The 25,810-nt window shown below is 40.5% G+C and overlaps 1 protein-coding gene across 2 annotated transcripts in view; it reads left to right on the plus strand.

Moving 5' to 3' along the window:
* The window catches only part of LOC123751960 (probable G-protein coupled receptor Mth-like 3), a 372,755-nt gene that overhangs the window by 330,820 nt on the left and 16,125 nt on the right, over window positions 1-25,810 (plus strand). For both annotated transcript variants that reach the window (XM_069305227.1, XM_069305228.1), the window contains 3 exons: window positions 13,162-13,240; window positions 13,862-14,058; window positions 17,134-17,302. In XM_069305227.1, the coding sequence (XP_069161328.1) occupies window positions 13,162-13,240; window positions 13,862-14,058; window positions 17,134-17,302 (445 nt within the window). The remainder of the gene's footprint in view (window positions 1-13,161; window positions 13,241-13,861; window positions 14,059-17,133; window positions 17,303-25,810) is intronic.

Genomic DNA, 25,810 nt, shown 5'->3' on the forward strand with positions numbered 1-25,810 from the left:
CCTCGGTTCCTGTCCAGAAGCGGAGGAGCTTCAAGAGATCCATAACCTTTAGGCATTTGTCTTGTATGTTTTGTAACCTTTAAATACACAATAAAGGAAAAAAAAAAAAGGGAAGGGGGTGGTAGGAGAAAAACACGTATATATATATATATATATATATATATATATATATATATATATATATATATATATATATATATATATATATATATATATATATATATATATATATATATATATATATATATATATATATATATATATATATATATATATATGTATATATATATATATATATATATATATATATATATATATATATATATATATATATATATATATATATATATATATATATATATACAATCTTTGGACAACACCCACCAAGATTGTTTATCTTCACTTGTGGTTTATGCAAGTATAGGCTTATATATATATATATATATATATATATATATATATATATATATATATATATGTATATATATATATATATATATATATATATATATATATATATATATATATATATATATATATATATATATATATACATATATATATATATGTCGTACCTAGTAGCCAGAACGCACTTCTCAGCCTACTATGCAAGGCCCGATTTGCCTAATAAGCCAAGTTTTCATGAATTAATTGTTTTTCATCTACCTAACCTACCTAACCTAACCTAACCTAACTTTTTCGGCTACCTAACCTAACCTAACCTATAAAGATAGGTTAGGTTAGGTTAGGTAGGGTTGGTTAGGTTCGGTCATATATCTACGTTAATTTTAACACCAATAAAAAAAAAATTGACTTCATACATAATCAAATGGGTAGCTTTATCATTTCATAAGAAAAAAAAATAGAGAAAATATATTAATTCAGGAAAACTTGGCTTATTAGGCAAATCGGGCCTTGCATAGTAGGCTGAAAAGTGCGTTCTGGCTACTAGGTACGACATATATATATATATATATATATATATATATATATATATATATATATATATATATATATATATATATATATATATATATATATATATATATATATATATATTTATATATATGTCGTACCTAGTAGCCAGAACGCACTTCTGAGCCTACTATGCAAGGCCCGATTTGCCTAATAAGCCAAGTTTTCCTGAAATAATATATTTTCTCTATTTTTTTTCTTATGAAATGATAAAGCTACCCATTTCATTATGTATGAGGTCAATTTTTTTTATTGGAGTTAAAATTAACGTAGATATATGACCGAACCTACCCAACTCTACCTAACCTCACCTAACCTATCTTTATAGGTTAGGTTCGGTTTGGTAGCCGAAAAAGTTAGGTTAGGTTAGGTTAGGTAGGTTAGGTACTCGAAAAACAATTAATTCATGAAAACTTGGCTTATTAGGCAAATCGGGCCTTGCATAGTAGACTGAGAAGTGCGTTCTGGCTACTAGGTACGACATATATATATATATATATATATATATATATATATATATATATATATATATATATATATATATATATATATATATATATATATCAATCTGGTTAGAAGGGATGCAGTACTCAGTGCAGTTCATCGCCTTTTTCCTTCTCTCTACCCGTTTGTAAACTCATGCTACAGCAAGAATCTAACTCTGCTTTTTGGGGAACATGAAATTGAATCACAAGAAGGTGTCCAACAGGGTGACCCCCTTGCTCCTTTTCTGTTCTGCCTAGTTATCAAGGAAGTCACCGATAACCTGTCCAGTGAGCTCAACATTTGGTTTTTGGATGATGGTACTCTAGCTGGCTCCCCAGCCTCACTCTTGGACGACATAAGAATAATCCAGGAGCAAGGAGCAAGCCTAGGCCTCACCCTGAACCCTTCCAAGTGCGAAATAACCTCCACCAACCAGCACATAATAGAGCAAATAAAGGTTGTTTTGCCTGACATTCATACAACCAACCCTGAGGACAGCACACTCCTAGGTGCTCCTCTTGGAAGGAATGCCATCGACGGGGTCCTTGGTAAGAAGATCACTGACCTGAAGAGGATGAACGAGAGGATTGAAGACATCGATGCTCATGATGCACTTTACCTCATCACCAGATGCTTGTCCCTTCCCAGGCTGACCTACTTTCTAAGATGTTCGCCATCTTTCAACAATATTAAATTAGAAGAGTATGACAGCTTGCTGAAATCAACACTAGAAAAAGCCCTCAATCTTTCCCTCAGCGACTCACAGTGGAAACAGGCCTCCCTTCCTGTCAGACTCGGGGGCCTTGGCGTGCGCACAGCAACACAAATTGCTGTACCAGCATTCCTGTCCTCTTCAGTGGGGTCTGACAACCTGGTGAAGGAAATCCTACCTGAGCACCTAGTTCAACAGGCAGGGGTGCATGATCCCAGCTTCACAGGACTGCACAACCAAATGGGTCTCTCTCGCAGGACCAGCACCCCAACCACCGCCTTCTGAAGCCCATAAGCAATCCAGCTGGGATCGCCCCATTGCCGACCAAGAAGCTGCAACTTTGCTAGAAGCTGCGACGACACCACATGACACTGCCCGACTTAGAGCTGTAGCAGCTACCCATGCAGGTGATTTCCTATTAGCAACCCCAATGTCAGCAACCGGCACCCGTCTCACACCGCAGGCCCTCCGAATTGCCGTGGCTCTCCGCCTAGCTGCCCCAATCCACACCGAATACAGGTGTATTTGCGGCGAGGCAGAGGCCGACAGATACGGACGGCATGGCCTTCTTTGCCAAAGGACGGGAGGATGGCATGCAAGACACGGCGAGGTTAATGACATTATTAAGAGGAGCCTTACCACAGCCGGTTGTCCAGCAGAGAGAGAGCCCCGTTACCTAATGTCCCGCAACTCTGATGAGCCTGTCGGTCGCCCAGACGGAATTACGGTGAACCCCTGGAAGAATGGTAGACAGTTGGTGTGGGACTACACTTGCGTTTCAACTTTGGCCAGTACCTATGTTGACTTCAGTGCTACACAAGCAGGAGGAGCTGCCAATCACCGGGAAGCGGCCAAGTCACGTAAATACAGAGACCTTGAGCACCACTACAATTTTGTCCCCATTGCCTCAGAGACACTTGGTACCTGGGGTAAAAGTGCTGCTAGCTTTTTAAAGGAGTTGGGGTCTAAGCTAATCGAAACAACAAGAGACCCCAGAGCTGCCAGTTTTCTTTTTCAGCGCCTTAGTGTGGCAATCCAGAGAGGAAATGCTCACTGCATCCATGGTTCCTGCCCGCCATCTGAGGAGCTGGAGGAGCTATTCAACTTGTGACAAGCAGCCTTGTACCCTGTATGTAATCAATATTGTAACTTTTTTGTGTAATGACATTTTCAAATAAAGTTAGATAAATATACACACTTAACAAAAGAATAGGGGTGGTAGGAGAAGAAAATATCAAAGTGTTCAGTGAGGATCCACAAGGTCTTCTCTGAGTACTCTTTATTTTCTCCTCCGAGGCTATGGGTCCCTACATTTGCACCAGAGGTGGTACCCCTCCTATATATATATATATATATATATATATATATATATATATATATATATATATATATATATATATATATATATATATATATATATATATATATATATATATATATATATATATATATATATATATATATATATATATATATATATATATATATATATATGTATATATATATGTATATATATATATATATATATATATATATATATATATATATATATATATATATATATGTATATATATATATATATATATATATATATATATATATATATATATATATATATATATATATGTATATATATATATATATGTATATATATATATATATATGTATATATATATATATATGTATATATATATATATGTATATATATATATATATATATATATATATATATATATATATATATATATATATATATATATATATATATATATATATATATATATATATTAGTATATTTTTGTAGCAGTCTTTCCTGTAGACATATATTATTAAATATGACCGAAAAAGTAAGATTAATAATTCTAACACGAATTTTCTCAATCTTTCGTACATTACGCTTCACTGTTGGAGGTAAATCAAAAATCAATTCTCCAAAATTCATTTTTATTTCTAGTCTGACGCGACACGGGCGCGTTTCGTAAAACTTATTACATTTTCAAAAACTTTAGTTCACAAATACACAACTGAATAGAACTTACGTATCTCCGATTTTATATCTACATTTGAGTGAGGTGGAAGGGGTGATGTGGCATTAACACAAGACAGAACAAAATGTGGTATTAATAGGGTATTAATTTCATCAACACAAGACAGAACTTGAGTATTAATAGGGTATTAATTTCATCAACACAAGACAGAACACGAAACAATGGATATTGAATAGAAGTGTTTGTAGAAAGCCTATTGGTACATATTTCTTGATGCTTCTATATTGGAGCGGAGTCTTGAGGTGGGTAGAATATAGTTGTGCAATAATTGGCTGTTGATTGCTGGTGTTGACTTCTTGATGTGTAGTGCCTCGCAAACGTCAAGCCGCCTGCTATCGCTGTATCTATCGATGATTTCTGTGTTGTTTACTAGGATTTCTCTGGCGATGGTTTGGTTGTGGGAAGAGATTATATGTTCCTTAATGGAGCCCTGTTGCTTATGTATCGTTAAACGCCTAGAAAGAGATGTTGTTGTCTTGCCTATATACTGGTTTTTTTGGAGCTTACAGTCCCCAAGTGGGCATTTGAAGGCATAGACGACGTTAGTCTCTTTTAAAGCGTTCTGTTTTGTGTCTGGAGAGTTTCTCATGAGTAGGCTGGCCGTTTTTCTGGTTTTATAGTAAATCGTCAGTTGTATCCTCTGATTTTTGTCTGTAGGGATAACGTTTCTATTAACAATATCTTTCAGGACCCTTTCCTCCGTTTTATGAGCTGTGGAAAAGAAGTTCCTGTAAAATAGTCTAATAGGGGGTATAGGTGTTGTGTTAGTTGTCTCTTCAGAGGTTGCATGGCTTTTCACTTTCCTTCTTATGATGTCTTCGACGAAACCATTGGAGAAGCCGTTATTGACTAGGACCTGCCTTACCCTACAGAGTTCTTCGTCGACTTGCTTCCATTCTGAGCTGTGGCTGAGAGCACGGTCGACATATGCGTTAACAACACTCCTCTTGCACCTGTCTGGGCAGTCGCTGTTGGAATTTAGGCACATTCCTATGTTTGTTTCCTTAGTGTAGACTGCAGTGTGGAAACCTCCGCCCTTTTCCATCACTGTTACATTGTTACATCTAGAAAGGGCAGCTTCCCGTCCTTTTCCATCTCGTAAGTGATATCCATTGTTTCGTGTTCTGTCTTGTGTTGATGAAATTAATACCCTATTAATACTCTTGTTCTGTCTTGTGTTGATGAAATTAATACCCTATTAATACCACATTTTGTTCTGTCTTGTGTTAATGCCACATCACCCCTTCCACCTCACTAAAATGTAGATATAAAATTGGAGATACGTAAGTTCTATTCAGTTGTGTATTTGTGAACTAAAGTCTTTGAAAATGTAATAAGTTTTACGAAACGCGCCCGTGTCGCGTCCGACTAGAAATAAAAATGAATTTTGGAGAATTGATTTTTGATTTACCTCCAACAGTGAAGCGTAATGTACGAAAGATTGAGAAAATTCGTGTTAGAATTATTAATCTTACTTTTTCGGTCATATTTAATATATATATATATATATATATATATAACTGAAAACTCACACCCCAGAAGTGACTCGAACCCATACTCCCAGAAGCAACGCAACTGGTATGTACAAGACGCCTTAATCCACTTGACCATCATGACCGGACATAATGAGGTGATAGCCGAGGCTATTTGAACCACCCCACCGCCGGCACTCGGATAGTAATCTTGGGCATAGCATGCCCAAGATTACCATTCAAGACTGAATGGTCCTGGGGACCATTCAGGCTTGTTCGCATTTGTGTTCCTCACGTGTGCCCCAAAGAATGAGGTGATTTGGTAAAATGCTATGCCCAAGATTACTATCCGAGTGCCGGCGGTGGGGTGGTTCAAATAGCCTCGGCTATCACCTCATTATTTCCGGTCGTGATGGTCAAGTGGATTAAGGCGTCTTGTACATACCAGTTGCGTTGCTTCTGGGAGTATGGGTTCGAGTCACTTCTGGGGTGTGAGTTTTCAGTTGCATATTGTCCTGGGGACCATTCAGGCTTGTTCGCATTTGTGTTCCTCACGTGTGCCCCAAAGAATGAGGTGATTTGGTAAAATGCTATGCCCAAGATTACTATCCGAGTGCCGGCGGTGGGGTGGTTCAAATAGCCTCGGCTATCACCTCATTATGTCCGGTCGTGATGGTCAAGTGGATTAAGGCGTCTTGTACATACCAGTTGCGTTGCTTCTGGGAGTATGGGTTCGAGTCACTTCTGGGGTGTGAGTTTTCAGTTGCATATTGTCCTGGGGACCATTCAGGCTTGTTCGCATTTGTGTTCCTCACGTGTGCCCCAAAGAATGAGGTGATTTGGTAAAATGCTATGCCCAAGATTACTATCCGAGTGCCGGCGGTGGGGTGGTTCAAATAGCCTCGGCTATCACCTCATTATGTCCGGTCGTGATGGTCAAGTGGATTAAGGCGTCTTGTACATACCAGTTGCGTTGCTTCTGGGAGTATGGGTTCGAGTCACTTCTGGGGTGTGAGTTTTCAGTTGCATATTGTCCTGGGGACCATTCAGGCTTGTTTGCATTTGTGTTCCTCACGTGTGCCCCAAAGAATGAGGTGATTTGGTAAAATGCTATGCCCAAGATTACTATCCGAGTGCCGGCGGTGGGGTGGTTCAAATAGCCTCGGCTATCACCTCATTATGTCCGGTCGTGATGGTCAAGTGGATTAAGGCGTCTTGTACATACCAGTTGCGTTGCTTCTGGGAGTATGGGTTCGATTCCCTTCTGGGGTGTGAGTTTTCAGTTGCATATTGTCCTGGGGACCATTCAGGCTTGTTCGCATTTGTGTTCCTCACGTGTGCCCCAAAGAATGAGGTGATTTGGTAAAATGCTATGCCCAAGATTACCATCCGAGTGCCGGCGGTGGGGTGGTTCAAATAGCTTCGGCTATCACCTCATTATGTCCGGTCGTGATGGTCAAGTGGATTAAGGCGTCTTGTACATACCAGTTGCGTTGCTCCTGGGAGTATGGGTTCGAGTCACTTCTGGGGTGTGAGTTTTCAGTTGCATATTGTTCTGGGGACCATTCAGGCTTGTTCGCATTTGTGTTCTTCACGTGTGCCCCAAAGAATGAGGTGATTTGGTAAAATGCTATGCCCAAGATTACCATCCGAGTGCCGGCGGTGGGGTGGTTCAAATAGCTTCGGCTATCACCTCATTATGTCCGGTCGTGATGGTCATGTGGATTAAGGCGTCTTGTACATACCAGTTGCGTTGCTCCTGGGAGTATGGGTTCGAGTCACTTCTGGGGTGTGAGTTTTCAGTTGCATATTGTCCTGAAGACCATTCAGGCTTGTTCGCATTTGTGTTCCTCACGTGTGCCCCAAAGAATGAGGTGATTTGGTAAAATTCTATGCCCAGGATTACCATCCAAGTGCCGGCGGTGGGGTGGTTCAAATAGCTTTGGCTATCACCTCATTATGTCCGGTCGTGATGGTCAAGTGGATTAAGGCGTCTTGTACATACCAGTTGCGTTGCTCCTGGGAGTATGGGTTCGAGTCACTTCTGGGGTGTGAGTTTTCAGTTGTATGTATGTATGTATGGATGTATGTATGTATGTATTTACTTCTGATTGTTGATTTAGAAGCAAGTTAGCATGATAAGGATTTTAGAGGTCTAGGAATGATAAACCTATAAATATAGTAGCTAGCATCCAGTTGATTTACTTGATGGATGAATTGCGGTGCGACATTTGGGCTGCTATTTGCTGGATGTGAGGACAGTTTACTCTCCTATGAACACAGGCCCTAATCCGCTGACATTCCAGATATAAGGTAACTATTTGTGGATTACAGTACGATATTTAGCTACAGAGTTTCATAATTGCTGATGCTGTTGTTTTATAGGAAATTATCTATACTCAAATGTATGAGGAATTGCTGTATGTATCTCCTTTGCAATGAACTACTTCTGCGATTATAGAGATTGGTATCTAAAATATTGAGCTTCCCTATTGGATCTTGCTATAAAACTTGAATGTAAACTATTATTGGAAGTGGGGTCTCTTGATTGCTTCAAACGTAGATTGGACGTACACATGAATAAGTTTGGGTGGATATAAATCGGAGCTACCCCGTATCGGCTAATAGGCCTGTTGCAATTACCTTCATTCTTAAGTTCTAATTGCTAATAAAATAATAATATGAGTAAATCAATATTCTTAATTCTTAAACCTGTTGTTACGGCCCTCTCGGGACGCAACGGGGTTCTTACTCTGATGTTGTTAGAGGAAGATATATGTATCCATTCCCAAGCCAGTAGTGGCTATCAAGGGATGATATCCGTGACGCAAGTAACTTAAAGGGAGTAGGGAAAGAAAGCTAAGAACTTAAGATTATAATTATTACCATCACCGATTAAATATATAAAAATCAAACGTGCACAGGGGGAGGGTATTAACACTATACAAGGGGATTAATCCACAAATTAGTCTTCTTCTGAAGACTCTGGAGCCAGAAGCTAGGTGCTGAGTCCGCGGTGCTTTCTTCGTGGCCTCACGACGTGTCCTCTGAGAATGCCGAGCCTACCCGGGCCACAGGTCAGCCAAAACGCAGGTCCACTGGGGGCACCGTCGTGGAGGCCGTCAACCACACGTCCAGCTGGTCTGCTGGCAGGTACTGAGCCACCAAGGCTGGTATGGCCACTCCACGAACGATATAAGGGGTACGCCCTAGACAGGAGTCTCGTGTGATATCACAAATCACCCTCCTGTCTTCAGTACCCCAGTGGATGATCGTCTCCAACAGTCGGTCCCGGGTAAATCCTTTCACTGCCACTCCACTGGCAGGCTAACACACCACAGTGTTCTTCCGGGGGGACGACGTCACAACAGCTGCAGCAAACTTCACAGTATGGAGACTGGCTGCCTCGGGTAGACTGACTCAACCGTCAACACAGTGGTCCCAGGTCGACTCTGTAAACAGACACGTCATCAATAACAGGGACACTAAAACACCACACTTATGGGCTCGGGCGCAAACACCTGACGTATCCAGTCCATAGATGGCGCTGTCGTCGGAGCACCACCTCACCAGAGGTCAGGAGCGGCTGTGTTGTGAGCTGCACAGGACTGGAAACTGGCCCTTGGGGCCGATATTCGCCGTCCTCATCCGGTGTCGTCGTTCGTTTGGCGGGGTTTTCGGGAGCTGACCCACAGATGGCGTAGTTGTTACTGCTCCTTGCTCGGACGCTGGATCCGGGTTCGTAACACCTGTGACTAGGTTAGGTTAGGTATGGATGGTTTAGCCATTTTGAATAATAATAATATTATTATTATTATTATTTTTATTATTATTAATTTATTATTATTATTATTATTATTATTATTATTATTATTACTATTATTACTATTATTATTATTATTATTATTATTTTTAAACATAAAATATATTACAAAATAAGTAAGATGCAGGTTTATGCCAAGGTATCATTGCATTGCTTGTGATGGCACATACTGCTGAAAAGTCAGACTACAGTACGATTGTCACACCTGTGTTAGTGAGAGGCGAAACTAATTTCTCACTTGAACCGCTTTGTTTCCTCATGCGCCGCTAAAGCTAAGTAACCCATTTGTGTAACAATCATCATTGGGGATGATGACGTTTTCTATTGAGATTATAAGAATGAAAGTAACTGCAGAAGGCTTACTATTCCCATACGAGGCAGCTCCTTTTTATGTCCACTCATTCTAATTCATATATATATATATATATATATATATATATATATATATATATATATATATATATATATATATATATATATATATATATGGACACTGAATGAGTATTTTGATTAGGTATAGATGGATATGTTACAGTGAGGGGTGAGGTGCATGTTTTTGAGCGTTAATAAGACGTACACAGGTATAGCTGTGAGAGAGGAATAAATGAAAAGGTCTGAGTGATGTTATAGCTTGTTCCTTGAACAATTATACAATAACACATACTTGCATGTCGTTGGAGACTCTAACAGGAACTTTAGTAGTGTTCCTATTTAGGATGATAAGGTAATCCCTTAAATTAGAAACTTCTCATGTGAAGAAAGATTGACAAAGCTTAAATTCCTTTCTCTACAAAGGCGAAGAGTAAGGGGGGTGACATGATAGAGATGTGCAAGTGGATGAATGGACATAACAAAGGGGGATATTAATGGGGTACTAAAAGTATCAACATGAGACAGAACACGATACAATGGGTATAAATTGGTTAAGATTAAATTTAGGAATATACTCGGGAAGATACTGGTTTGGTAACATGGTTGAACGCAGACGCAAGGGTTAGTTCGTGCTGTGTTGCTCTCTTGTTTCATACGAATGGGAGATAGTGGATTTCATCCATTACTATGCCCAATAAACGATCCTTGACTGGATACTATAAATATAAAGCTTCTAGATAAGTAAGGGTAACTAATAGATCCTTATGAATATTAATGGAATGACTTTATTGAAGTGTATAAATGAAGATGAATGAGGTATTAATTTAATAGGAAATAATCCTACTGCAGTTCATCTAATAGTGGCAGTTGATATTTTGGTTAACATACATTGGAAATAAATAGGAAATCCTGCAAAAGGACTTCTGCAATTTCATTTCTTATGTTCAAAATGCAATCTTAGCTAGAAAATGATCTTTGGAAAATTGGAAACAGTATGAAAATACGTCATTAAGGAAAACGGGCTTAATGTTGGAAGATAAAGGCACCTGAGCTTTCCGCTGGGGTAACAGAAAACACCCCAGACGGAAGCTGGCCACTTAATCCCCCCTTGAGCGAAATTTTCAGGGACTGCAAGACTAGCAATCACTCGCCGGGATAAAATGAAAACAACCCAGATCAGAGCCGGCCTTTTAATCCCTTTGATCGAAATTTCCAGGGATTAGAAGGATTGTAATCACTCGCCGAGCTAATGGAAAACGGACCCGGACAGGTTAGGGGCCTTTTAATCCACTAGAACATAAGGGCAGGACCTAGGAGGATGCATTTTAATTCACATTTTGGAACATTATATATGATGGGAGGGAGTGCTCTATAAATGAAAATACCACTTATGCCTATGCCCAGCCGCCGAGAAAAAATCGGAAAACACACCTACATGTATGCCCGGCTATGGGAAAACCTTGAAAACACCCTGTGCCTATGCCCGTCCTTTGAAAAAACAAAATTGACGGGCATTGTCCCACTTTCCACTACTACTATTGTTAACATATCCCACCTTGTGGTTGAGACTTCGGAGAGTTTATATTAGGTCATTTCAATTTACCTTCTCAAGTTTACTAAATTAAGGCTTTCAAAGGCGGTGAAAATAGCCAAGATGTTTAGCTATTGCATGCATTCATTAAATAAGTCTATCTTCAATTCTGTACCTGATTTCGCACAAATAATGTTTCAATGACCTAACTATCCTAATTTTCCAAGATGTTATGATGATGCATTAGTCACGTATGGATAAGAATTTATTACATTGGTGTTTATTGTATAAATTATTATGTAAATTTATGTAACACCAAAATTAAATTTTCAAAATATTTTTCTTGGCTGTCCCTTCAGTTGCTACCATGCAACTGAAGGGACATAGTGACCAGTAGTCGCTATGAACTGGCGACTACTGGTCAGACCAGCTAGTACCAGGTACCCGTGGGACAGTCACTGTCTACTGACGACAAGAACAGCTTAATTTTCCAAAAAATGTTCTTTCTATATGAGGCCGGGAGCACACTGGGATAAGAGATTAATGCAATTCTGATTCAAAATGTCATAGCGTAATGAAATATAGGCACAAGACACCCAAACTCCCTCCATTCACAATGAATGATTCTCGTTACTATTTTCGACCAGATCATATATGTTGGAAGTAGTTCCTCTGTTGCTGTCGGAAACGAATGTTTTCCACCAATTACCTTGGCTGCTACCTGAGTCACGGCCCGGGAGGTATGTACTTCAGTTGGCTGTTTTCAGCCTGATATAACCTAAGTAGCTCACCATCCCAGACCTGTCTCTCCTTACTTCACTCAGGCAGTACACTGCCTCTGGGCTAGAGCGTGTGGGGGCTCTTTGCTGGGGCTGTAGTGCGTTTGTTACTGGCATTGGTTCACAACCAAAAGATACCGGGTTTCATTCCCAGACAGAACCATTTCATTCCCAGGCAGGGTAATTTGGCAAATATTTACTTTTCGCCAAGCAGTAAGGATGTATCTAGGAGTTTGGCAACTGTTGTGGGTTGCATCCTGGAAAAGTTCAACAGACGGCTTAACGAAGATTTCGTTAAGCCTAAACAGGCTTTCTGTCCCCTGACTATCTTGAGGTTATCTTGATATTATTTCTGGGCTTTGCGTCCCCGCTGCCCGGTCCTCGACTAGGCCTCCTTTTTGTTACACCACCCCCCCCCCCCCAGCACGTAGCAGCTGTCTAACTCCCAGGTACCTATTTAATGCTAGGTAACAGGTGCATCATGGTGAAAGAATCTCTTCCTATTTGTTTCCGCCTCCACCTAGGATCGAACCCAGAACCTCAGGACTACGAATCCGAGGCGGTGAGCATTCAGCTGTCAGCCCCTTAAGACTATAAGTGTATATAGTCTATATACTATAGACTATAGACTGTCAGACTATAGGAAACCATAAAATTATAACCAGGTAGCAAATTGGAGGATTATCTGGGATCACATGTTTAGTACTTTTCAGAGTTTTGTTTTGCCATTTAAATATTTAAAATAAACAATTCCTAAGGAGTTTGCGTTGTTGGTTTTTGGGAATTAACACTTCATTGCACTATGGAAATTTATCTCAGATTTTGGTTGATATCGGATTTCCGTGTGCTATCGCCTCGTAGAGGAGACAAGGTTTGACCATCAATGGTCAGTGAAAACTTTTGAGGCTAAGTACAGAAGGGGCATTTTATTACAGTCAATGATCTCTTTTAATCTCTTTCCAGGAGTAATTCTTCAGTTTTCATTTTTGGCAGTGTTTTTCTGGCTGAATGTAATGTGCTTTGACATCTGGCGAGTAATAAGGTAAGCAAACAAAAGCTGGAACAATTGAGCTGAATTATAATTCGTGCATCTCTGAAAGTTAAAATTAACAATAATAATAATAATAATAATAATAATAATAATAATAATAATAATAATAATAATAATAATAATAATAACAATAATGGATAAGCTCCCACACTTTTGTATTTGAGAAATTTAAGTAAGGAATTTACATTAGACGTTACATTTACATTCATTAGACGTTGAGATGTAAGTCTCGTCCTAATCACACCACAGTAGCTTACTTGTTGACAGAAGAATAAAGAACTCCACCAGAGGCAGCCGGCTGTCTGAAATAGGATCAATGTCACAAGAATGTCAACATGGGAGCTCACCCCCAGAAAATTACAAGGATATATGTTTACGAACACGGGAACCCATAACAGCCAGCTTTCAGGCTCATACTTAAACAAGAACTAAAAAATATAAAAAAGAATCGATCATACCTGGCAACTGCTATTAATGTTTTATAGGCTTAAGATTACATGTATTATTTTATGACTTTTTTATTTCAAATTGAGCTGTTTTAGCTAAACGGTTTTGTTGGAATAAGTAATTTGTCAATTTTATTGATTATTTACCCGATAATATATATTTCAGAGGCACTGTTCACTGCATACCAATAACTGGTATCTTGGCCAATGACGCTAAAAAATTTCGGGTGTACTCTACCTATGCGTGGGGTGGCCCTGTGATCGTGACGGTCGTGGGGATAATAGTGGAGAATCTTCCAGATCATCCTACTTTCAACAGCCTGATTCGGCCAGGATTTGGAAAGGTGTCATGCTGGTACCAAGGTAAATTTTAATGTAATTATACGTCATTCCTATTATTGTAAAATAATTTATAATTTGGTTTTCAATAGCTACAACATCCTAAATTAAATGCTAAAGAGTTGGTTAATGTGGGTTGCAGTAAAATCTCTTTTCTACCTTGATATACATAGATTGTAATTCATAGGCAAGTTATTAGCCCTTCGAAGTGCCTTGGGTGTTTGCATACATTAAATCGGTCCTTCTCCCTGGAATAGACATTGGAGGTATCAGCCCGGAGAATATAGTGAAGCAGTAAAATAATATTCATATCAAAACATGGTGCCCGTCCATACATGTTATCTAGTCCATTATACAGTTTCACTTCATAAGGCTGCGAGGTGGTACACTGATCCATTTACGTTACCGTATAATCTTCCTTTCCACGACATCTCATATGCAGTTTTCTCCTACCTCCTGCTTCCTCACACATTCTCCCACCATATATGCCCATCTCTTTGACCTTACTCTGCTTCTAACTTCAAAGTAACTCTAACATGCTTTCTTCACCACTTTAATATTGTACATTCAGTTAACATGACCAGGATAAATTTGCCATATACCGGGGCCCTTTAAAAGGGCAATATCATTCACGATTGATTGAGATTAAGCCACCTAAAAGGTGGTACGGGTATGAATTGCCCGTAATTGGAGGCTGTTGGGAGTCATTACCCGTACCAGTAGCTGACACTATATATCTGTGGATGATCAAATACATGGTTGCTCGCAGTTCATGTCCTGCAAAAGGCTTGTCTGTTCTGGCAGGCGACTTATGGATTAATGTATAGCGTTGCTTCTGCTATCCACAGCTTAATTCGTAGTTCCTTCTTCATCGTGTCATCGACCGGGTTGTTGTCGTGGTGGTCATGGAATTCTGGCTGTCCGTCGGGGTAGGTCTTGTAGTAATCGGGGTCGTAGTATTCTTGCGTTTTTTTTTTAGTATTATTATTTTCTACCACAGCGTGGCCACACATTTACAATGCTAACCAGGATATATACATTTTCTTCTGTCCTCCATGAGCTGGGTGAGAGATCTGATGAACATATAGTTCACGGATTTATCGAACAATCAACCGCAGAAGGTGACTGTAGTGCTTTTAAAAATATAATCTAACCTAAAAGCATAAATACAACACACACACACACACACACACACACACACACACACACACACACACACACACACACACACACACACACACACACACACACACACACACACACACACACACACACACACACACACACACACATATATATATATATATATATATATATATATATATATATATATATATATATATATATATATATATATATATATATATATATATATATATATATATATATATATATTAGTATATTTTGGTAGCAGTCTTTCCCGTAGACATATATTATTAAATATGACCGAAAAAGTAAAAATTAATAATTCTAACACGAATTTTCTCAATCTTTCGTACATTTCTTTTCACTGTTCGAGGTAATTCAAAAATCAATTTTCCAAAATTCATTTTTATTTCTAGTCTGACGCGACACTTGAGCGCGTTTTGTAAAACTTATTACATTTTCAAAGACTTTACACATACACAACTGAATAGAACTTACATATCTCCGATTTGTTTACATCTACATTTGAGTGAGGTGGATGGGGTGAGGTGGTATTTAATAGGGTATTAATTTCATCAACACAAGACAGAACACGAAACAATGGGTATTGAAATGGAAGTGATTGTAGAAAGCCTATTGGTCCATATTTCTTGATGCTTCTATATTGGAGCGGAGTCTTGAGGTGGGTAGAATATAGTTGTCCATTAATTGGCTGTTGATTGCTGGTGTTGACTTCTTAATGTGCAGTGCTTCGCAAACGTCAAGCCGTCTGCTATCGCTGTATCTATCGATGATTTCTGTGTTGTTTACTAGGATTTCTCTGGCGATGGTTTGGTTGTGGGAAGAGATTATATGTTCCTTAATGGAGCCCTGTTGCTTATGCATCGTTAAAAGCCTAGAAAGAGATGTTGTTGTCTTGCCTATATACTGGGTTTTTTGGAGTTTACAATCCCCAAGTGGGCATTTGAAGGCATAGACGACATTGGTCTCTTTTAAAGCGTTCTGCTTTGTGTCTGGAGAGTTTCTCATGAGTAGGCTGGCCGTTTTTCTGATTTTATAGTAAATCGTCAGTTGTATTCTCTGATTTTTGTCTGTAGGGATAACGTTTCTATTAACAATATCTTTCAGGACCCTTTCAACCGTTTTATGAGCTGTGGAAAAGAAGTTCCTGTAAAATAGTCTAATAGGGGGTATAGGTGTTGTGTTAGTTGTCTCTTCAGAGGTTGCATGGCGTTTCACTTTCCTTCTTATGATGTCTTCGACGAAACCATTGGAGAAGCCGTTGTTGACTAGGACCTGCCTTACCCTACAGAGTTCTTCGTCGACTTGCTTCCATTCTGAGCTGTGGCTGAGAGCACGGTCGACATATGCGTTAACAACACTCCTCTTGTACCTGTCTGGGCAGTCGCTGTTGGCATTTAGGCACATTCCTATGTTCGTTTCCTTAGTGTAGACTGCAGTGTGGAAACCTCCGCTCTTTTCCATGACTGTTACATCTAGAAAGGGCAGCTTCCCATCCTTTTCCATCTCGTAAGTGAAACGCAGCACGGAACTCTGCTCAAATGCCTCCTTCAGCTCCTGCAGATGTCTGACATCAGGTACCTGTGTAAAAATGTTGTCAACATACCTGCAGTATATGGCCGGTTTCAAGTTCATTTCGACTAAGACTTTTTGCTCGATGGTACCCATGTAGAAGTTTGCAAACAGGACACCTAGGGGAGAACCCATGGCGACCCCATCTACTTGCTTATACATGTGCCCATCCGGGCTCAAGAAGGGTGCCTCTTTAGTACAATTATGGTGGTCACACAAAAAAACTATTTTTTTCACCTCATTTGTCATTTAAATTATGATTTGAAATGTGTAGGTCTGTGTAGGTCTGTAGATGCGATATTACTTTGAGAAACAATATGTAATATTTGATCACTGCTGAAACTTGTTTAACATTTTCAGGTGATATTGAACGCTTAACACACTTTTATGGAATAGTGGCACTTCTGTTCGTGATGAACCTCCTGCTGCTGGGCCACACCGTCTTCATGTTATACCAGGCTGGCAGCGCCTTCCAGTGCTGTGCCCGCCAGTTCAACATCACCGCATTTAACAGACATCACCTTGAAATGTATGTGTTTTCGTTGTCCTATTGTTTAAGATTTGTATTTACTATTATAAAATATAAAAATGAATAAAATAATTGTATGCCGTGTTATTTGTATACGGCGTAACAATAATTTGTATTAGCCACAATCAACTCTCCTGGAGATACCAGACTCAACTTCCATAATAACATTAACTTGTTGCTCAAATCCATACCAATTAGTTTTTCTTTGGTTTGCTGCCAATCGAAGCAATGGCTGAACTGCTTCTTATATTTCGAAGGCCCTTGTAGCAAATTAAAATTTCAGCAAAATAAAATGATGTGTAAATGGAATCGAAGTGATCTTTGATGGCCACAAGTGATTAAAAAAGAACAAAAATCTGTGTTTGATGAAACCCTCAGAGGTGTTGCAAACTTCTATGTGAAAAGACATATGGTGGTCGCACAAAACATATGGTGGTTGCATAAGATATATGGTTATTGCATAAGACATATTGTGATCGCACAAGACATATGGTGGTCGCACAAGACATATGGTGATTGCACAAGACATATGGTGGTCGCCCAAGAAATATGGTTGTCGCACAAGACATATGGTGGTCGCCCAAGAAATATGGTGGGGTCACAAGACATATGGTGGTTGCACAAGAAATATGGTGGTCACCCAAAACATATGGTTGTTGCATAAGAAATATGTTGGTCACCCAAGACATATGGTGGTCGCACAAGACATATGGTGGTTGCATAAGAAATATGGTGGTCAACAAGACATATGGTGGTCGCACATTACATATGGTGGTCGCACAAGTCATATGGTTGTTGCGCAAGACATATAGTGGTCACACAAGACATATGGCGGTCGCACATTACATATGGTGGCTGCATAAGACATATGGTTATTGCACAAGACATATAGATGTCACACAAAACATATAGCGGTTGCATAAAACATATGGTGGTCGCCCAAGACATATTGTTGTCACCCAAGACATATGGTGGTCGCCCAAGACATATGGTGGTCACACAAGACATATGGTGGTTGCATAAGGCATATTGTGGTGGTCCAAGACATATGTGGTCGAAAAGACATAGGATGGTCACACAAGACGTATGGTGGTCGCACAAGACATATGGTGGGGTCAACAGACATGTGGTTATCGACCAAGACATATAGTGGTCACACAATACAGATGGTTTTCGCACAGGATATACGGTTGTTGCATAAGAAATATGGTGGTCACCCAAGACATATGGTGGTCACACATGACATATTGTGGTCGCTCACGACATTTGGTATCTGCATAAGACATTTGATTGCAGCATAACACATATGGTGATCGAACAAGACATATAGCGGTCCCAAAGGACATATGGTGGTTGCACATGACATATGGTTGTTGCATAAGACATATGGTGGTTGCATAAGACATATGGTTGCTGCCCAAGACATATGGTGGTCGCCCAATACTTACTGTGGTAGCCCAAGCCATATAGCTGCCGCACAAGACACATAGTTGTTGCACAAGACATATGATGGATGAACAAGACAAATGGTGATTGCATAAGTCATATGTTTGATGCATAAGACATATGGTGGTCACCCAAGATATACGGTGGTCGCTCAAGACATATGGTGGTCGCCCAAGACATATTGTGGTAGCAAAAGACATATGGTGGTCGTCCAAGATATAGAGTGTTCGCACAAGACATAAGGGAGTTACATAAGACATATGGTGGTGGCATAAGTCATACGATGGTCGCACAAGATATATGGTGGTCGCACAAGACATATGGTTGTCGCACAAGACATATGGTGGTCGCCCAAGACATATGTTGGTTACACAAGACATATGGTGCTCGCCCAAGACATATGTTGGTCACACAAGACATATGGTTGTCGCCCAAGACATATGGTATTCGCGAAAGACATATGGTAATCGCACAAGACATATGGTGTTCGCACAAGACATATGCTTGTTTCACAAGACATATGGTATCGCACAAGACATATGGTGGTCGCACAAGACATACGGTGGTCGCCCACAACATATGGTGGTCGCACAAGACATATGGTCGTCGCACGCAACATATGTTGGTCGCCCAAGACATATGGTCGTCGCCCAAGACATATGGAGGTCGCACAAGACATATGTTGGTCGCACAAGACATATTGTTTTCGCACAAGACATATTGTGGTCGCACAAGATATATGGTTGTGGCCCAAGATATATAATGGTCGCACAAGACATATGGTGATCGCACAAGACATATTGTGGTCGCACAAGACATATGGTGGTTGCACAAGATATATGGTTGTTGCATATGAAGTATGGTGATCACCATAGACATATGGTGGTCGCACAAGACATAAGGTTGTTCCATAAGAAATATGGTGGTCACCCAAGACATATGGTGGTCGTGCAAGACATATGGTTGTTGCATAAGAAATATGGTGATCACCCAAGCCATATGGTGGTCGCACAAGACATATTGTGGTCGCACAAGATACATGTTGGTTGCACAAGACATATGGTTGTTGCATAAGACATATTGTTGTCGCCCAAGACATATTGTTGTCACCTAAGACATATGGTGGTCGCCCATGACATATAGTGGTCGCACATTACATATATTGGTGGCACACGACATATGGTTGTTGTACAAAACATATTGTGGTCGCCTAAGACATATGGTGGTCGCACAAGATATATTGTGGTCGCACAAGACATATGGTGGTTGCAATAAACATATGGTGGTTGCAATAAACATATGGTGGTTGCAATAAACATATGGTTGTCGCCCAAGACATATGGTTGTCGCCCAAGACATATTGTTGTCACCCAAGACATATGGTGGTCGCCCATGACATATAGCGGTCGCACAAGAAATATGGTGGTTGCACAAGACATATGGTGGTTTCACAAGACATATGTTCGTTGCATAAGTCATATGGTGGTTGCATAAGACATATTGTGGTCGCCCAAGACATATGGTGTTCGCACAAGACATATGGTGGTCGCACAAGACATATAGGGGTCCCACAAGACATATGGTGGTCGCACAAGACATATGGTGGTCGCCCATGACATATAGTGGTCGCACAAAATATATGGTGGTCACACAAGTCATATAGTGGTTGCACAAGACATATGGTGGTTGCATAAGACATATAGTTTTCGTCCAAGACATATGAAGTCGTAAAGTACATATGGTGGTCGCCCAAGACATATGGTAGTCGCACAAGACATTGTAACACCACTATAAAATATGAACTAAATAATATAACACTACTACTTATACTGAGTAACACTTCCTATCGGTTGCACTTGGTAACACTGTTATTGAACACTGTAATATGAGCTGGCATATGATGTTTACACCGGAAACAAAGGTACCCTTCCAAGGAAATGCTACACAGGATTAACTACGCTGCCACCATCTGCCTTGACCATTGAATCTATATCAAGCAACGAGGAAAGAAACATTGCATGACTTGGAGAGTACTTTCTATAACTGTCATTAATTATGGGACGGTTGCCAGCCCACTATATCCAAAAGGCTAACAGGATTCATCAATTGACACAGATGAGAAATTTAACACAAGTTTATTGAGAACAAAATTATGCTAATCACCACAATAAATCCTACTCTAACACTGGCCAATAGTTAACAAATTTAGACATGAAACAAAACCTCAGAGATCACACACATTACCTTAAGACCTCTGTCTCTCCATCCGGTGGATTCACTCTCTCTCTCTCCGGCTGTGCGAGGTTCTCACAGACCCACTCCGGACCCTGGTGTCCAGCACACTCTTTTTCTAAGTCTCTACGGGACCAATATATACACCCCAAAAGGGGGGGAGGGGGAGATTTGCTGTTGCTACCTACACCAAAAATGTAAGAGGTTGGCCACAGGTGCACAGACACTCAAGAATTTTTCCATCAAGCTTGTTTGACATTCACCATACACTGTTCAAGAGAGGAATTATTAATTACGAGTGTTGCGGACCTTTAACCTGGCTGAAAAGGGGGAGATCCATGGATGTTTACACAAGAATCTAGGGTCTAATTCCATTGCAATGTTTGACAGGAGTATCATGAAATATTACATACATGAAACTAGCTGACTAATACTAACCCAGGAATTTTTTAATCAACATACAAGATAATCCAGAGGTCATCTGGGCTGACTTCTTGGAGAAGGCTTCCTTGGTTGTGAACTCTAGGGGGTGATCATGGGTGTTACAACATATGGTGGTTGCACTAAACATATGATGGTCACCTAAGGCATATGGTGGTCATACAAGACATATGGTAGTCACACAAGCCATATTTTGGATGCAAAAGTCATATGGTGGTTGCATAAGACATAAGGTGGTCGTCCAAAACATATGGTGGTCGCCCAATACATATGGTGGTTGCACAAGACATATGGTGCTCACACAAGTCATATGGTGGTCACACAACACATATGTTGGTTGCATAAGTCACATGGTGGACACACACGAAATATCATGGTCGCACAAGACATATGGTAGCGCACAAGACATATGATTGTTGCACAAGAAATATGGTGATCGCACAAGACATATGATGGTCGCGCAAGACATATGGTGGTCGCACAAGACATATGATTGTCACACAAGACATATGGTGGACGCACAAGACATATTGTGGTCGCACAAGCCATATGGTTCTTGCATAAGAAATATGGTGGTCACCCAAGATATTTGGTGGTCGCACAAGACATATGGTGGTCGCACAAGACATATAGTTGTTGCATAAGAAATATGGTGGTCACCTAAGACATATGATGGTCGCACAAAACATATTGTGGACGCACAAGACATATGGTTCTTGCATAAGACATATAGTGGAGGCACATTACATATATTGGTCGCACAAGACATATGGTTGTTGCACAAGACATATTGTGGTCGCCCAAGACATATCTGGTCGCACAAGACATATGGTGGTCGAACAAGACATATGGTGGTTGCATAAGACATATGGTGATCGCCCAAGACATACTGTCGTCGCAAAAAACATATGGTTGTCGCCCAAGACATATAGTGGTTGCCCAAGACATATAATGGTCGTCCATGACATATAATGGTCGTCCAAGACATATAATGGTCGCACAAGACATTTGGTGGTTGCTCAAGTCATGTTGTGGTCGCACAAAACATATACTAGTCGCACAAGACATATGGTGGTCGCAAAAGATATATAGTGGTCGTACAAGACATATGGTGGTCGCCCAAGACATTTGGTGGTTGCTCAAGTCATGTTGTGGTCGCACAAAACATATACTAGTCGTACAAGACATATGGTGGTCGCACATGACAAATTGTGGTCGCTCACGACATATGGGGGTTGCATAAGTCATATGGTTGTTGCACCACACATATGGTGGTCGCCCAAGACATATTATGGTAGCCAAGACATATTATGGTCGCCCAAGACATATTATGGTCGCCCAAGACATATGGTAGTTGCACCACACATATGCGGGTCTCCCAAGACATATGGTGGTTGCATAAGACATATAGTGGTCACACAAGACATATGTGGTCGCCCAAAACATAAGGTGGTTACATTAGACATATAGGTGTTGTCCAAGACATTTGTAGTTGTAAAAGTCATATGATGGTCGCCCATGACATATGGTGGTTGCATAAGACATATGGTTATTGCATAAGACATATGGTGGTCGCACAAGACATATCGTGGTCGCACAAGACATATGGTGGTCGCCCAAGACATATGGTGGTCGCACAAGACATTTGGTTGTCGCACAGGACATATGCTGGTCGCACAAGACATATGGTTGTTGTCCAAGACTTATGGTGGTAGCACATGATATATATTGGTCGTGCAAGACATATTGTGGTCGTCCAAGACATATGTGGTCTCACAAGACATATGGTGGTTGCATAAGACATATAATGGTCTCCCAGGGCATAGGGTGGTCGCCCAAAACATATAGTGGTCGCACAAGACATATTGTGGTCACACAAGACATGTGGTGGTCGCATAAGACAAATTGTGGTCGCTCACGACATTTGGTGGTTGCAATAGACATATGGTGGTCCCACAACACATATATGTGGTCGCACACGACAAATGGTGGTTGCATAAGGCATATTGTGGTCGTCAAAGAGATATGTGGCCGAAAAGACATATGGTGGTCGCACCAGACATATGGTACGTGCCCAAGACATATGGTGGTTTCACCAGACATATGGTGGTCGCCTAAGACATATGTGGTCGCACAAGACATATGGTGGACTCACAAGACATATGTGGTCGCAAAAAACATATGGTGGTCGCCCAAGACATATGGTGGTAGCACAAGATATATGGTCGACCAGGCCTCCGGCAACCAGGAGGCCTGGTCGACGACCGGGCCGCGGGGACGCTAAGCCCCGGAAGCACCTCAAGGTAACCTCAAGGTATGTTGGTTGCAATAGACATATGGTTGTCGCACAAGACATATAGTGATCGCACAAGACATATAGTGGTCGCCGAAGACATATAGGTGTTGCACAGGACATATGGTGGGTGCTCAAGTCATATGGTGGTTGCACAAGACATATGATCGTTGCATAAGTCATATGGTGGTTGCATAAGACATATGGTGGTCGCCCAAGACATATGGTGGTCCCACAAGACATTTGGTGGTCGCTCAAAACATATAGTGGTCCCACAAGACATATGGTGGTCGCCCATTACATATAGTGGTCGCACGAGACGTATGGTGGTCACAAAATTCATATGGTGGTTGCACAAGACATATGGTGGTTGCATAAGACATTGTAACACCACTATAAAATATGAACTAAATAATATAACACTACTACTTATTCTGAGTAACACTTCCAATCGGTTGCACTTGGTAACACTGTTATTGAACACTGTAATATGAGATGGCATATGATGGTTACACCGGAACCAAAAGTATCCTCCAATGGAAATGCAACACAGGAATAACTACGCTGCCACCATCTGCCTTGACCATTGAGTCTATATCAAGCAACGAGGAAAGAAACATTGCATGACTTGGAGAGTACTTTCTATAACTGTCATTAATTATGGGACGGTTGTCAGCCCACTGTATCCAAAAGGCTAACAGGATTCATCAATTGACCCAGACGGGAAATTTAACACAAGTTTATTGAGAACAAAATTATGCTAATCACCACTATAAATCCTACTCTAACACTGGCCGATAGTTAAGAAATTTAGACATGAAACAAAACCTCAGAGATCACACACATTACCTTAAGACCTCTGTCTCTCCATCCGGTGGATTCACTCTCTCTCTCTCCGGCTGTGCGAGGTTCTCACAGACCCACTCCGGACCCTGGTGTCCAGCACACTCTTTTTCTAAGTCTCTACAGGACCAATATATACACCCCAAAAGGGGGGGAGGGGGAGATTTGCTTTTGCTACCTTCACCAAAAATGTAAGAGGTTGGCCACAGGTGCACAGACACTCAAGAATTTTTCCATCAAGCTTGTTTGACATTCACCATACACTGTTCAAGAGAGGAATTATTAATTACGAGTGTTGCGGACCTTTAACCTGGCTGAAAAGGGGGAGATCCATGGATGTTTACACAAGAATCTAGGGTCTAATTCCATTGCAATGTTTGACAGGAGTATCATGAAATATTACATACATGAAACTAGCTGACTAATACTAACCCAGGAATTTTTTAATCAACATACAAGATAATCCAGAGGTCATCTGGGCTGACTTCTTGGAGAAGGCTTCCTTGGTTGTGAACTCTAGGGGGTGATCATGGGTGTTACAACATATGGTGGTTGCACTAAACATAGGATGGTCGCCTAAGGCATATGGTGGTCATACAAGACATATGGTAGTCACACAAGCCATATTTTGGATGCAAAAGTCATATGGTGGTTGCATAAGACATAAGGTGGTCGTCCAAGACATATGGTGGTCGCCCAATACATATGGTGGTTGCACAAGACATATGGTGCTCACACAAGTCATATGGTGGTCACACAAGACATATGTTGGTTGCATAAGTCACATGGTGGACACACACGAAATATCATGGTCGCACAAGACATATGGTAGCGCACAAGACATATGATTGTTGCACAAGAAATATGGTGATCGCACAAGACATATGATGGTCGCGCAAGACATATGGTGGTCGCAAAAGACATATGGTTGTTGCATAAGAAATATGGTGGTCACCCACGACATATGGTGGACCCACAAGTCATATGGTTGTTGCATAAGAAATATGGTGGTCACCCAAGACATATGGTGGTCGCACAAGACATATGGTTGTTGCATAAGACATATGGTGGTGGCACAAGACATATGGTGGTTGCACACGACATATGTGGTCGCACAAGAAATATGGTGGCGGCACAAGACATATAATGGTCTCCCAAGCCATATTGTGGTCGCCCAAGACATATGGTGGTCGCACAAGACATATGATTGTCACCCAAGTTATATGGTGGTCGCTCAAGACATGGTAATTGCA

The sequence above is a fragment of the Procambarus clarkii genome, chromosome 54, assembly GCF_040958095.1.
Source record: "Procambarus clarkii isolate CNS0578487 chromosome 54, FALCON_Pclarkii_2.0, whole genome shotgun sequence".
Lineage (NCBI taxonomy): Eukaryota > Metazoa > Arthropoda > Malacostraca > Decapoda > Cambaridae > Procambarus > Procambarus clarkii.